This window comes from Antennarius striatus, chromosome 10, assembly GCF_040054535.1.
Source record: "Antennarius striatus isolate MH-2024 chromosome 10, ASM4005453v1, whole genome shotgun sequence".
Lineage (NCBI taxonomy): Eukaryota > Metazoa > Chordata > Actinopteri > Lophiiformes > Antennariidae > Antennarius > Antennarius striatus.
In genome coordinates this window covers 4537809-4551383 of record NC_090785.1, presented here as the reverse complement: position 1 = coordinate 4551383, position 13575 = coordinate 4537809, and the positions used below count along the sequence as shown (strand labels likewise).

At 39.3% G+C, this 13575-nt stretch overlaps 2 protein-coding genes across 2 annotated transcripts; both read right to left on the bottom strand.

The window, feature by feature from the left end:
* Positions 1-4234: 4234 nt before the first annotated feature.
* On the bottom strand, positions 4235-9771 carry rnf212 (ring finger protein 212). Its single transcript, XM_068326495.1, has 12 exons — positions 9663-9771; positions 9014-9075; positions 8827-8901; positions 8589-8645; positions 8447-8509; positions 8306-8361; positions 7473-7528; positions 7080-7140; positions 5558-5624; positions 5418-5472; positions 4777-4840; positions 4235-4564 (listed from the first exon to the last, which is right to left on the bottom strand). The coding sequence occupies exons 1-12, from the start codon at positions 9769-9771 to the stop codon at positions 4477-4479; spliced, it is 813 nt and encodes a 270-aa protein (XP_068182596.1). The 3' UTR covers positions 4235-4476.
* A 1429-nt stretch (positions 9772-11200) lies between these two features.
* si:ch211-255i20.3 (transmembrane emp24 domain-containing protein 11) lies at positions 11201-13108 on the bottom strand. The gene is made up of 5 exons (XM_068326509.1): positions 12979-13108; positions 12448-12539; positions 12000-12125; positions 11654-11800; positions 11201-11350 (listed from the first exon to the last, which is right to left on the bottom strand). The coding sequence occupies exons 1-5, from the start codon at positions 13106-13108 to the stop codon at positions 11201-11203; spliced, it is 645 nt and encodes a 214-aa protein (XP_068182610.1).
* Positions 13109-13575: the final 467 nt, after the last annotated feature.

Here is a 13575-nt window from a genome sequence, read left to right as displayed (position 1 = left end):
AAAACACAAAAACGGAGCTAAATGGGGACAACAGGCGGTTTCCATCCTTCTTCCACCCATTCCTCCCTTCCTGTCTTCCTCTAACTCTCTGTATCAAATGTTTACCTTCCCCCCTGTGAAAAAAAGAGGGATGTGGACAGATAGGGTGAGAAAAAAGAAAGAGCTCTGGCAGAGGAGAAGGGAGCCAAGGCCTTTAAAGTCTGCCATAGAGCCGTGACAAAAGCCTCCTAATCTCGGTGTTGTCTTTCGACCCCTTTTTCTCTCCGCACATCCTGCCAAGTGTACGTCGCTGTGTGTGTGTGTGTGTGTGTGTGTGTGTGTGTGTGTGTGTGTGTGTGTGTGTGTGTGTGTGTGTGTGTGCGTGTGTGTGTGTGTGTGTATGTGTGTGTGTGTGCATGTCAGACACAAAAACAGAAGAGGGAAGTCATGGTAAGTGTGCGTTATGCAAGTGACAGTGTGTAAGGATTTGTTTGAGAAAGTAGTAAAAAGGCTAGCTCAAGTCGGTGTGTGTCTGTGTGAGAAGAGATGTGTGTGTGTGATAAGGAAGCTTGTGTGAGTATGCTTAAGTATGGCAGGAAAAGAATCTTTCCACAGCCGTGCTGACATCACTCAAGCATGCATGGGACAGTTGAGGAGGCCAGGCCCCTTCAAAGGCAGCAGCTGCCTGCCTTCACATGTGGGACGCCTGTTCATGTGTGTGTACTGAAGAGCACGGGCTAGGTCACCCATCCTCACCTGTTCCTCTTTGCCTTATAAACCTGTCCCATTCAGCTCTGCTAAAATGCGACAAAACTGCTTACATGTGAGCGTTTATGTCCAACAATTTCTGAATCTTAGCAATTTTCCCCCTTGAAAAGCAGCAGATGTCAATGTCAATAGTGTGTTACCCTGGTTTACCTACTGCACCCCATCGTGGTCCTGTCAATCCCCATCAGAGGGACCTGGAATCCACAGGGCCTCTGCATGGCAGAGGAATTCGTTCTGGAGCGATCATAATGAATCATATGAAGCCGACTGTAGTGCCATCTACAGGTCGAACAGTGTAATGTCCGGTTCAGCAAAATCAATAAATGAGAATCCAATATGCCTCCATAGTTCTAACTTCAAAAATTAGTACCATGCCCTGGATGAATGATATTCTACACAAACAGAATTCTACTTGTATTGACAACAACAGTCTCAAAGTCATTTCCCTGAATGGAACCTCTTGTAAGAGCAACACCTGATTTGTAAATCAGGGATTATTAAAATGTTCTGCTAACCCTACACATGTTGGGTTTTTTTTTTCTGCTAATACCTAAGCCTCCAAGACATAGTCGTGAGGCACACGAAACGTCAGTTACGGTAGGCTTAAAACCGTCGAGCTAAGCCTTAGAATATTTTGGGAATCTTTCTATTGATCAGCAATTTATCATGAGAAGAGAGAATGAAATTACTCCCAACCTACAGTGAAGCATGAGGGTGGCTTGGGGATGCTCTAGTGCTCATTTGTTTCCTCTGAAACTAGAAACCTGCAGCATGTAGACACATGACTGCATCAAGTGCCTGGAACCCCAGCACCCACCCATCCAAGAAAAAAACCAAAAACATTTCAAGCTTTTCTTATCATCTGCACCGAAACTAGCACTTGGTAATCATTGGATATTCTCAAAGGGTACTGATCCCAATTTAGTCCAAAAGTCCATTAAGACCGGATATCAAGAGACCAGCAGAGGCCAGTTTGGCAATAGGTGACAGAGTACCGAGATCTTTAGCTGGCTCAGATGGGGACTGACTCCAGGAACAAAAAAAGCACAGCAGCATCATCCAAACAATTTGAACCCAAATTAGTATGGGGAAAGAGCAATTTAACTATTACCAGGGAAAGAAACTTTTCATTCTACATCTACATTGGTCCTCGTCCCTGGTGTAGTGTAAGAGTAAAGGTGATGCTTACAGATTTCAAAATGCAAGACCTTAAGAAAGACAAATAGCTCCAGTGTGAAATCATTTAGTTCATGTCGTGTCTTGCCTAGAGGGGATTACGCTTACAGCACCAAAGGTACAAGAGTGAAATACTGAGTGACAAAGTGTGACATCTGGATCAGATTATTAGAGAAGCTTCTCTTTCAAACAAACACAGAAACCTGGAGACGGAGCAGAGGGCGAACTGTGGGAACACACCGCTGAATAATTACGGCTGACATCAGAATAGTTTTCTTTACGGCTCTCTGAAGTGGCAGGGCTCATTTGTACAGCCTGAAGCGATGGTTAGGTGTGTGTGTGTGTGTGTGAGAGAGAGAGAGAGAGAAAGAGAAAGCGAGAGCGTGTAGCCATAGAGTACAAGGGGGAGAGGTAAAAATGGAGATGTCTCTGCATTACAAAAGAATGGTGTAACTTCATTCAAAAGAAAATTACATTGAGCAGATGAGAGCAAATGAGATGACCTTGTGTGTGTGTGTGTGTGCGTGCGTGTGTGTGTGTGTGTGTGTGTGTGGTCATGCATAAGGGACAGATTATTCTGATTTAGTCTTCTCCCTGTCAGTGTTGTACATAGCTGAGTTTGCCCCAAGGAGCCATCTCTCTTTAAGTGGACCTTAAAAAACAGGAAACGACTTCAAATCCCATTGGAGCGCAGAAGAGGATCAGGCCTACTGACTCTTTACAATACCCTTTAACTTACACACACATGCCAGTACATACCTGAATATAGTGTGTCTGCACACTACACAGTCACACCTGAGCCCTCTTAAATAGACGCCATTCACCACCCTGACAGGCGAGGACAATAGAGGTGAAAACACCGGTCGACAAAAGAGAGAATCAACCTGTCTGAACACATCTGGCGGCCCTCGCCACCCGCTTCAGCGCATCAGCTTCTCCTTGATGCAATGACTTCAGTTCATATCATGTTTCTATTTGGATACACTTTACTTTACCTTCACTTGCAGCTGTTTTGTAACAATATTTAGTTGTGATATCACGAGTCGTGTTACAGGTCAGGAGAGCAGAAAATTTCATTGAGGTTATTTAACTATATAGACGCCTAAAGGCTTCCTTCAAGTTACTGCAACATTTGTCTGTCAGCCTCAAAGTCTATTCTTGTATAATCCAGTAACGTGACATATTTTTTTCATGAGCATAATCCCAGTTTATCTTTGTAAATTGAACAGGTGGCAGCACAGCGCAGTGATTATCATGTCTAGCCGTGCCTTCGGCTACAGCAGCAATTCTCAACCCCCTTTTTAGTTACAGTACCATAAGTATACAAAATCTCTTATCTCCTCAGTCTAAAATCATTTAAAAATGTAAACCCTGCATCCCTCTGGGGGCAAAAATATCCCCCATGCACAACAAATGGTTCTGTTCTAGCAGTAGGGAGTGACAGACAGCCACGTAGTTCCTGGTCTACAGCCCTCAGTCGCTCCCTATAATTGTTTTCCACGTATGTTAGGCTCAATTCACAGTAAGGTGTGGTTCGGAATGATAGCCGTTAACACAGTGGCACTACTTCCAATCATATGCAAACATGTCCAGTTCATCTTCATGAAATGTTGGTTTTAACATGTGATCTCCGATCTCTGCCAGCTGATTCATCACCAGTGGTGAAACGTCTTCTGAGCTTTCCAGACCACAAGAACTCCAAGGTTCTCACACCAAGTCATAAGACTTAACTGAGATGAATTCTTTCATCACCAGTCCACAGATGCTGAGCGATGAGGTTGAAAAGTGGGCTGATGTTTAAATGTTCACTGTATCTGGGAAACATCCGCCTTGTTCCTCAAAGTAGCTTTGGAGTATGATCTTAGATCTGATAAAATTTGTCAAATGAGGTGAGAAGATTCTCCTCTTTGCCTTGCCCTTTGAGATTTAGTTCACTGGGATTTCTAAAGATGTCAGCCAAATATCATGTTTCACACACCAGTGAACATCTGCAACCATCTGCAGGCATTTATTTTACATGGAATGTTCTACAAGACCTTGCCTTTGAAACTCAACAGACAGGTGAGTACAGCAGCAGGTTAACAGACAAATCTTTAATGATTGTGCCTTGATGAAATTAAAGAACTTACATTGGAAAGTGGCACATCTTCAAGTTCAGTTTAAACAAAAAGGCACTGGTGAAAACATAACATCCTGAATGCATCTAACAGCTCCAACTGTACTAGATTGCTAACTGAGAAATTAGGGTAATTCATCATGAAAGATTAACTGTCATACATTGATGCTAAATGTGGATCATGACATGGCTATATTTAATTTACATCAAACAGACTAAGGTCAACATTTACCTAGCTTAACAAATTGCGAGACAACAAAATCTGAGTTTAGTCATCACATTTCAAGAAATGCCATATTTCAACACACAAACTGGCTAGGGAATAATGTTATGCTGCAACGGCCATAAATTAATCTGTATACACAGAGTCTCCTCCAAGGCCTTGATGATGTGTTTGCATGTTAAGGAGGAAGACCGACCAGGGAGGACATGGAGTGTCAGAAGGAGGGAGGTTTGAAGATAGGAGACATCCATCTAGAGCTCAGGCTGTATGAGGTACCTGCACCCACCTCACATCCTTTAACACTATTGAAAGAAGAGAAGAGAAGAGAAGAGAAGAGAAGAGAAGAGAAGAGAAGAGAAGAGAAGAGAAGAGAAGAGAAGAGAAGAGAAGAGAAGAGAAGAGAACAAGTTCATTGACAGTGTACAAAACTAACATTATAAACTCTCCTTCCACGTTTTTGGCCATCAAGCATCACCCTGATTTTATTACAACACTCATAAATGAAAATTTTCACCTGAGTTTCTTAATTGAATCCTGGGCAGATATCTTCGAACTGGACATTCTGTGAGGTATGGTGCCTAAACAAGACACCAGAGAGATCCGTCACTTAACCTTAGCAAGCTAATACTGACATAATCACTCATATCTGTGGGTTTAATTTGGAAAATAAGTCACCTTTAAGTGTCTCATATTTACCCCCCCCCCCACACACACACACACTGAACTGAGATTGCTCTACAGGTAGTAAAGTTAAAATAGACAAATACATCTGCAGTGATTAAATGTTAATGATTCCATTCAACATCTTACTTGCTTAAGCAAACACAGATAATCGTGAACGGTATATCGTGAGGATCTAAACAATCACAACAAAATTTGACGGCTGTGATCTCCTTTATCTGCCACAGCAGAGGTCAAATCCTTTAATTGACTAAATTAGATAAAAGAGAAGGAACTCTGTAGGTATAATCCTAAACATAACAACAGCCAACATCTGCATCTGATTAATCCCTGTAGGGGGTCAACCATGGATTAACCACAAAGCAGGTTGGTTGGAGGTGGATTTACCCAAACATTACAGTGTGACTAAGCCAAAAAATTACAAAAAGTGAATACTGCAAACAGTTTTAATGGCAGGCAGAACAAAGCATGTACCCATGTGTCCATCCTGTGGAGCGCTGATCAATGACAGTCTGGAGACAGTCTTAGGCTGAAAGACAGGGACACCACTGAAACCATGCAATTAAACAATACTTTCATTCTTCATCCATTGAAGTCTTAAATTGTCGTTGAACTGAACGTGAAGTATTGAGACTTACTTTCTTGAACAGGCTCCCATCATCTAGTGCCGTGTTTTCAGCGCTGAAAGAGTGAACATTTCATTTAGTTTGCTTGGCTGAGCACTGCAATAATACCAGAGTCAATATTTTGTTCCAAAGACAGATCTAATTTATCCAAACACTTCTCCGTAAATTATTAATGTTTGTTTGGTTTCCCTTTCTGGAACTGTCAAATATATCATATGGTCCACTAGTCCCCAACCTTAAAGCACCACGAACCGGTTTACATCAGAATGGCTTTTAAGGTGTGGAGGGTAAATTCAACAAAATAAAATAATGCAACCAGTATAAAAACTGGTATTTTGCAGCTTTCTTTTCTTCAAAATCATAGGTTCTTCTTCTGCCTCCTCGCTGGCTATTTTAATCAGCGCAAAAAAAACTTTCCAAAGGCATTTGTTTTTTTTGTTTGTTTTACTCACATGGAAGTTTCGATCCAGCAGTAATTCTGTCTTCTCTGCATCGTTCAGAATCAGATAATAAATAAAATGGAAGTAATGTACGAATGTATTCTCTCTGTGCAGCTAAGTACCAATTGACTCACGGGCCGATACCAGTCCATGGCCTGGGGGTTGGGGGCCACTGATATAATCTACTTTATGTTTAATAGCACAGTGTCAGACGTTCACTGTTAGCATATCATTTATATCATTTTGTTGCTGTGTTTGTAGATATGATTCTCTATGCAACTTAAGCTAATTTTAGCTACTACTCCCCTGTCATAACCCCATTTTCAAAGACCACCACCATGGTTTGAGGGAATGTATTTGTCTGTTTGCTCCGGACTGATGGCTTTCAATTGCAATCTCCTTCAAACTTTTAAGTGTAAATATTCATAAATTTGTGTTTTAAATCAAAACTGAATGGACCTGTTGGCATGTTGTCAACAAGGTTAAAAACTATGATTCACCGTCTAGCGTTCACTCTTTAGGGATTCAAAGTCTCAATGGATAAAACAACATCTGCACTATTAGACTGAAGCAACCCATCACTCTTGTGTCAACTGTCTCTAGTAAAACCCGGTAAGGAATTCTGACTAAGTCCAAGCAATGCATAGCTTATTCAGTTATTTGTGTGTGTGCGTGTGTGTGTGTGTGTGTGTGTGTGTGTGTGTGTGTGTGTGTGTGCGTGCGTGCGTGCGTGCGTAGCCACAGGGCAGGACAAAGCTATACAGCAACTAAAGCTAACATAAGACACTGGGCTGAACCCTGGATGAAGCTTGTTTGCAGTTAAAACACTTCTTGTATTTCTCTTTTCTCTCTCTCTCTCTCTCTCTCTTTTCTCTCTCTCTCTCTCTCTCTCTCTCTCTTTCTCTCTCTCTCTCTATCTCTCTCTCTCTCTCTCTCTCATAGTAAGAGGTAATGAAGGCCAGAGAGCAAACAAACAGAGAGCGAGGTAGGTGGAAGAAAGTGCAAATCAACAGGAGGAGGCTTCAGATGTTTAACAATGTAATGAACAGACAGGAAGAGGCAATACTCACATACTACTCATGGAGGAGTGTCTTGAGAGGGAGGCAGGGGAACAGTATGGGATCTGCAGCGCTAACAAAATACATAAACTTATATATTGGAAAAGCCTGTATGGCAAAGCAGGGAACTAATTAAATAAAACACAAGGGTTAATGATAAGAAACGTGACTTGCGACAATTTTCCTCACTGAACCAGCAGGACAACTGGTGATAACATAAACCCATCCTGATTGGCTGAACATATTTTTATCAGATACTAAGGGAGATTTGTGGAATAATAAGTAGTTATGATGTAGCTCACTTCAACTTAAGAGTTGAATTCACAAATATATATCTTTGGTGATGAAATCTGTATATTACCACACATCATAAGTGTGAATAGCAATACGGGGCTTTCAGATTACCTGACATATTTCCATGTGGAGTGTAGGAGCTGTGGCTCATCTCTGAAACTGAAACCCTGGCACTGGTTGACGAGAGTAAGAAACAAGATCAATTAGTTCAAACAAAGTAGACGCAGCTGAGAGAACGGTTCAAGACTAGTCTTTCTTCTGGATTCAACAGACAATGCATATTTTAAGTAGATTTTAGTCATTTATGTTTCTTAAGGTTTGCCCTTTAATTAGTATTTAACAAAATGTTTAATGTTTCTAAAGATATTTAATATAGAGCTTAATGATTATTTGACCATTTGTTGAAATTCATCTTCAGATAAATACTGTAATTAAATTTAAGAAATGCATTTTTAATAGACTTCACATTAATTCAATGTTGGCTGTAGTTACAACAGGACAGGAGTGACACCTACTGAGAGATGAGGCATTACAGGGAGATGGTTTGTAATAAGTAATATCCTAAAGTTTGCATAACTCATCGTGGCACAAGCCATCTCCAAATAGGTTTTACTGCCTTCTAGGACTTTATTTAGTCTTGTTTTAGCCTTTAATTTCATGCATATCAATAACATTAATGCAGAGATGACATATGATGTGAAACTGAGTAAAACATTACAAACTACTTGTTTTTTTAATTCTGTGGATGAGAAACTATTTTTTAGGACAATTGGTAGCAATTGGCAGACAAGCACAGCATAGTGGTTGTGAATAAAACTCATATATTTAAATATATTTCACGATGTCTGGAAACCTGGAAAAAATAGTTTGAAGATAGTTACATTACATTTCAGTATGAAAATATCGGAGTATCTGTATGAATGTCTATCTAGTCTACGGTGTACCTCTGATGCTGAAGGGACTTTTCAATCTTAGTAATGTAGGTATTCTGCTCAAAAAGCTTCCTTGAAAGAGAAAAAAAGAAAACACTTTTCGAAAAAGAGTTATTAAAATTGTGGGAAACATTGCTAAAAATGTGTTTAAACTTGCTTTGTCATGTGCTGCATTTCTTGCTCCATCTTGACTAATACCTCTTTTTGTTTCTCGTTCTGCAAAGATTAAAAAAAACCACCAACTCACAACCATATTTTCTACATGGAAAAAATCATAATCCAACAAGCCTCCCACCTTTTGCTGGTAGTAATTCAGTAGTCTCTTTTTATGTCTTGCCTGGAACACTAAAACCTGAGAAACGGGAAGAAACAGCTGCATGAAGTGTACACTAATTTATTTGCTGAATATATATATATATATATATATATATATATGTGTGTGTGTGTGATCCAGTTTGGCAGAAAAAAACTTAAATGTTAATTATGATTTTAAAAATAATATTTCATAAAGAGAAGCAGCAAAATGATCAAACTTTGCTGATTTCCTTGAGATGTCCAGCTGCCACAACATTAATGTCAAAGAACAAGGCCTTCACCTCAGGACTGCTCTGAAACAAATACATTTCACATGAGGGTAATGACAGCTCAGTTTAATGTGTAATGCCCCCCCCCCCTTTCAAAATGGATTTAGTTTAAAAAGATGAAAAAAAAGATGATTACTTTGTCAGACAGGAGTGACATTTTGCATTTGGCACTGCAGATTAAACAGATTCCTTGTTTGCCTGAAAAAGATAAATAAAATAATATATATAAAATAAAGAATAATAACATAAGAGTGCAAATACATTTCAAAAAATGAAAAACAAAATGTTCTCCAAAATTAATTACAAATCCAATCCTGGAATCCTCAATCCAAGTATTTTTGGACTTCTTGGGATCATTGTCCTTTTACACAGAAGTGAAAAACATATGAAGTCCATGGAGTGCCCTTTTGAAAGACTCTAATTTTGTGATTCAGTTATTTTGAAGTAGCATTTTGAATTGGATGTGAAAAACATTACTGTATTGGAAAATACATATTGAAAGTATTCTTGAGTGATTTGGTTACTGTAAATCCCCTATACATGCCGGATTCAGCAGAGAAATCTTGCATACAACGAGGGCTTAATATGTTTGCTCCAGCTTTGTAAACGATATTTTAGTTTAACTTCTGCAGTACCACTTTACGGCCAGCAGATGTCCCTGTCTGATCAGCTTTAGCCTGCCTAGGCTGACATGGAAAACACAACAAGAAAGATGATATGCGGCACTTTTATATACGCAATTCACAAAAACATGACTGTTATTAACATCATAAACCTTTTTTTACCTTTCCGAAAACACACACTGCAGATGATATGACCACAAGTTGTAACAGCCAGCTTCCTGTCATCGCTCGCTGGAAGGTAGCAGGAGTTGCAGCACACCCAGAAAGACATCCGAAGACCTGTTCGGCAGCGATTCGCTCCGTTAACAACACTTCACCTGCTAGCTTAGCTAACCTGCTAACTTTCACTTAGCTTAACTTAGTGCTCGTTTTGAGACGCACCATAAAAAATAAAAAAAAGCTATGGATCTGAAATTACATGTGTCAACCATAACTGACGTGTTAAAGCATTTTCTGCATTTTTAATGATATTTTTTAATAGTTTTAAGCGCATATGAATTATTACCTCGCCGAGGAGATCCTGCTACAGGTGCTATCCAGGAAACGCTAGCTTACTGTTAGCTAGCCGCTTGATGCATCTGATGTATCAAGTTCTTTCCGGCTGTGTTAAAAAGTTGGTGTAGAACGGTAAGCAGAGGAAATGTTTGACTGTCAGCCATTAGCTAGCTATGGAACATCAATACTATACATATCATGAGTATTTCTGTATAATACATTTTTTCTGTCAACCCTGTCAACAACTCTCCCTGTGATACACGTCGGTTGTGATGCTGAATTCAAAATAACATGCCTTTGCTCGTTCCATCCCGCTGCAAAGCGGTGAAGTATTGTGACTGTCAGTGTTCGTGTGTTCGTACGTTCGTATGTCCACCAACTATCTTCGCAACTGTTGCAGATAGAAAGATGAAACAAAAAGCACTTTACTCGTGCAGCAAAGGGGATGAAAATGAGATGGTGACCTTGACCTTGAGAAAACTAGGTCAAGGTCAAATTTGAACTTTTGTACACTCAGGAACCAGATAGGATAGAAAGACGAGGGAGAAGGCCAGTGTGAGTAAGACCGTAGATCAAAGCTAGTGCTTTGATCTACCTATGCACTAGCTTTGATCTATGAAAGGTCAAAGCTATGCACTTGTCAAGTACTATTAGGGTAGGTCTGGGTGTCCTGACCTACCCTTTGCAGAATGTCGCAGTCCCCGACTGCCTTGTTAAGACCTTGTAATTGTGTTTTTCCATGAGGTAAGAGGTGCAAAATCTGTGCAATTAGTTTTATCCTTGTGTTTACAAACGAAAAGATTAAGAATAAATTTGTCCTTGAAATGTAATTTTATTAATTTTATCTTGAATATCCTTTGGTTATGAAAATTGTGGACATATGCTTCATATTGTTTCAGGCAGCATTACAGAATTTGTTGTAATAGAATATATGAATTTTACATCACGTCAAACCAAGATTACACTCAGCACTAGATTGCTTTTTGTGAGTGAAACAAGTAGAGGATGTTTAAGAAATTTAAAAACAGTTCAAAACAATGTGGTTGGATTTTATAAGCTGCTTTACATCACTTACTCCAACAAAATGGTTTTAGCCATGTTATTTGTTGATTGACAGTAAAACAAAACAGTTAAATGTGTTGATTATCATTGAGATGCAACACATTTATAGATGAAGGCAGAATGTCGACAACACATTGAGTTCATCAGACCAACTTCTTAGCGATGAAGAATTCTTTGAGTCTTTTCATCTGCCAGAAACCAACAGACAGAAGAACGCAGATCTGCACCACTGCCCACCAAAGCACTTTGCTGTTGGTTTCCTCACTGATCCGTCGAAATGCCTCCTCTTTCTCCTGATATAAGGCAGAGAATGTGACACATGGGGAAATGTTGCTTGTGTTGAAACAATCAAAAGAATTAAGATCTAAATAGATTACATTATCTATAAATCAGATAGACTGACACTTATAAATAGCGCTAAAATGATAAAATAACTCAACTGACATTCTTGGAGACCATCACTTTTAGTATGGGCAGGTATGCAATGCGTGTACCATTTCCTCCAGGCTCCAAGTTGTGTGATGTTCTCACATGATCAGTACTGTCATATCATGATTTTCTTATGTTATCAGTCAGTACAGTAAAATAGGATTTACCCTCTGGTATTCCTGCTTCCTGGCGATGTACATCATTTGATCAATCATGTGGCTGAGGCTGTTCTCCAGAGTCTCCATATTCTCTTTAGTCCTGTCAAGGCTGGGGTCAATGGAGTGCTCTCCCATCTGAACATCCAAATGTAGCTTCTGTACAATATAATGGGGATATTTTTTTTAATTTCCCAGTTATCTTATCTTATCTTATCTTATCTTATCTTGATTAGAGATTATTTAAAAAGGTGCTGTGATGAATCATCAAATGCACATACATTACAGACTTGAGATGCTGTATTGTGGGTATTGCTACATTATCACCTCTGTTAAATTATATTTGCCATAGTCTTACCAGTCTCTCTCCAGCAAAGACAGCAAACCTTGTGGAGTTGGTTTGGAAGCAGAGGTAGTGTTGACCAGAGGCATGAGCTGTGAAAGTAAATTTACCTGATTTACCAAAGCGTTTGGACATCTGAACCTGGGGTGCAAGAGAGACATTGTTAAGCAATCTTCAAAATAGAAGTGGCCATTGTGTTTCTATTGGTTCTTTTTAGTTGCCACAGAGAGTTTAATAGTTTATACTGTAATTGAAAAACGAATATAAAGTATTCTGTCACTGCTAAATGTATAAAACAATGTTTTAATTCAATAACAGAAGACAGTTATTCTGCTAAAATAACTTCATTCACATTTGAGTTTGATTTGAAGAGGATACGAGCTAGTACAAATTTTTGTGTATCATCACATGCTTGTAATTGTGGCCTTGGCTTCGTGATATACCTCTCTTGTGAGGGCAGTACCTCATGGTTTGGGTCGATGACCTTAACTGTGACACCGAGGTGAGGAGAGTGACTGAATCCCGTCACATCCCAAGGCTGCAACAAGAATTGACCTGAAGTTGAGGTAAAGTAGGACAAGATTAGATCGATCTGTCAGTCGGTTGCTCTGTTAGTCGGTCAATCAGTCTTTGTCTATGTCATTGAAACACTGAGCACTCGGATCTTTTTTTGCCATTGATCTAAAATGATTTGCCCTCTGGCACACCAATATTATCTTGTTTTGTAGTTAAATAATCACATCCGGTCTCTGCAAATGATTTTTTTAATTGATATTTCTGTTTTTATAGTGATTTTTAAATACTCATTTCAGAACTGACAAAAATACACAGACCCTGATGCTATGCCCTGATAGATTGGGGAATAGAAGTTTAACAGTGAGAGCTTAGACATTCATCCGAGAATCACATAATTAATGATGGAGTTTTAAGAATCTAGTTCTACTTTAATCTTGTGAACAACTCTCTGGAGGAATAGTTTCTCTCTGGGACTTACTGGTAACCAGCATATCAACAGGAATGTCCTCAATGATGCATTTTTCCTCTTGCTCTCCAAGATCAAAATACATGGCTGCTGCCAACATCAGGTGACACTGCAGGAGAATGCCAATGTCCCGCGGACGCATTTTCATTTAACAACGAGGTATAAAAAGTATGAAAAAGTTTCACCAAATGCTATATAAATATAAAGTCGTCTTGTGTTTTCTAAGAACACAACTTTTCCATGTATTTTAAGTGGAAGGCTGTAATGGAGACTGAGTGTGAGAACCTCACAGGTGCTGTTCTATGTGACGAGATAGTCTGGTCCTTATGTGACTGGTTAACTGGGAGCCAATAGAAAGACTGCTGGGAATAATGATTTACTGTATCAGAAGGCTTGCTAAAGAGACATCAACTACTCACAATACAATGTGGAAGTAGGAGTAAGCATCCCTGGTAAAATCTATTTCTATCAATAATGAAGTGCTACTAATGACTACAGTAATTAAAGACTTTTCAAACACGGCTTTGAACACATTATAATATGCACTAGACTTGATTAAACTGCAGGGCCCATGTCTGCATGTGCCACAGTGAATCAAAAGTGATAGAT

Bases quoted from the DNA above. Each gene is read 5' to 3' on its own strand.
- rnf212 (XM_068326495.1), bottom strand. From the start codon at position 9,771: ATGTCTTTCTGGGTGTGCTGCAACTCCTGCTACCTTCCAGCGAGCGAT. The intron at 7,529-8,305 runs GTACACCGTAGA...AACCAGTGCCAG, and splicing joins AAGTCCCTTCAGCATCAGAG to GGTTTCAGTTTCAGAGATGA. The intron at 5,473-5,557 runs GTTCAACGACAA...CCTGTCTTTCAG, and splicing joins GTCTCAATACTTCACGTTCA to CCTAAGACTGTCTCCAGACT.
- si:ch211-255i20.3 (XM_068326509.1), bottom strand. From the start codon at position 13,108: ATGCGTCCGCGGGACATTGGCATTCTCCTGCAGTGTCACCTGATGTTG. The intron at 12,540-12,978 runs GTAAGTCCCAGA...CCTCAACTTCAG, and splicing joins TGTTGATATGCTGGTTACCA to GTCAATTCTTGTTGCAGCCT. The intron at 11,351-11,653 runs GTAAATCCTATT...GCCTTATATCAG, and splicing joins GGAAGCAGGAATACCAGAGG to GAGAAAGAGGAGGCATTTCG.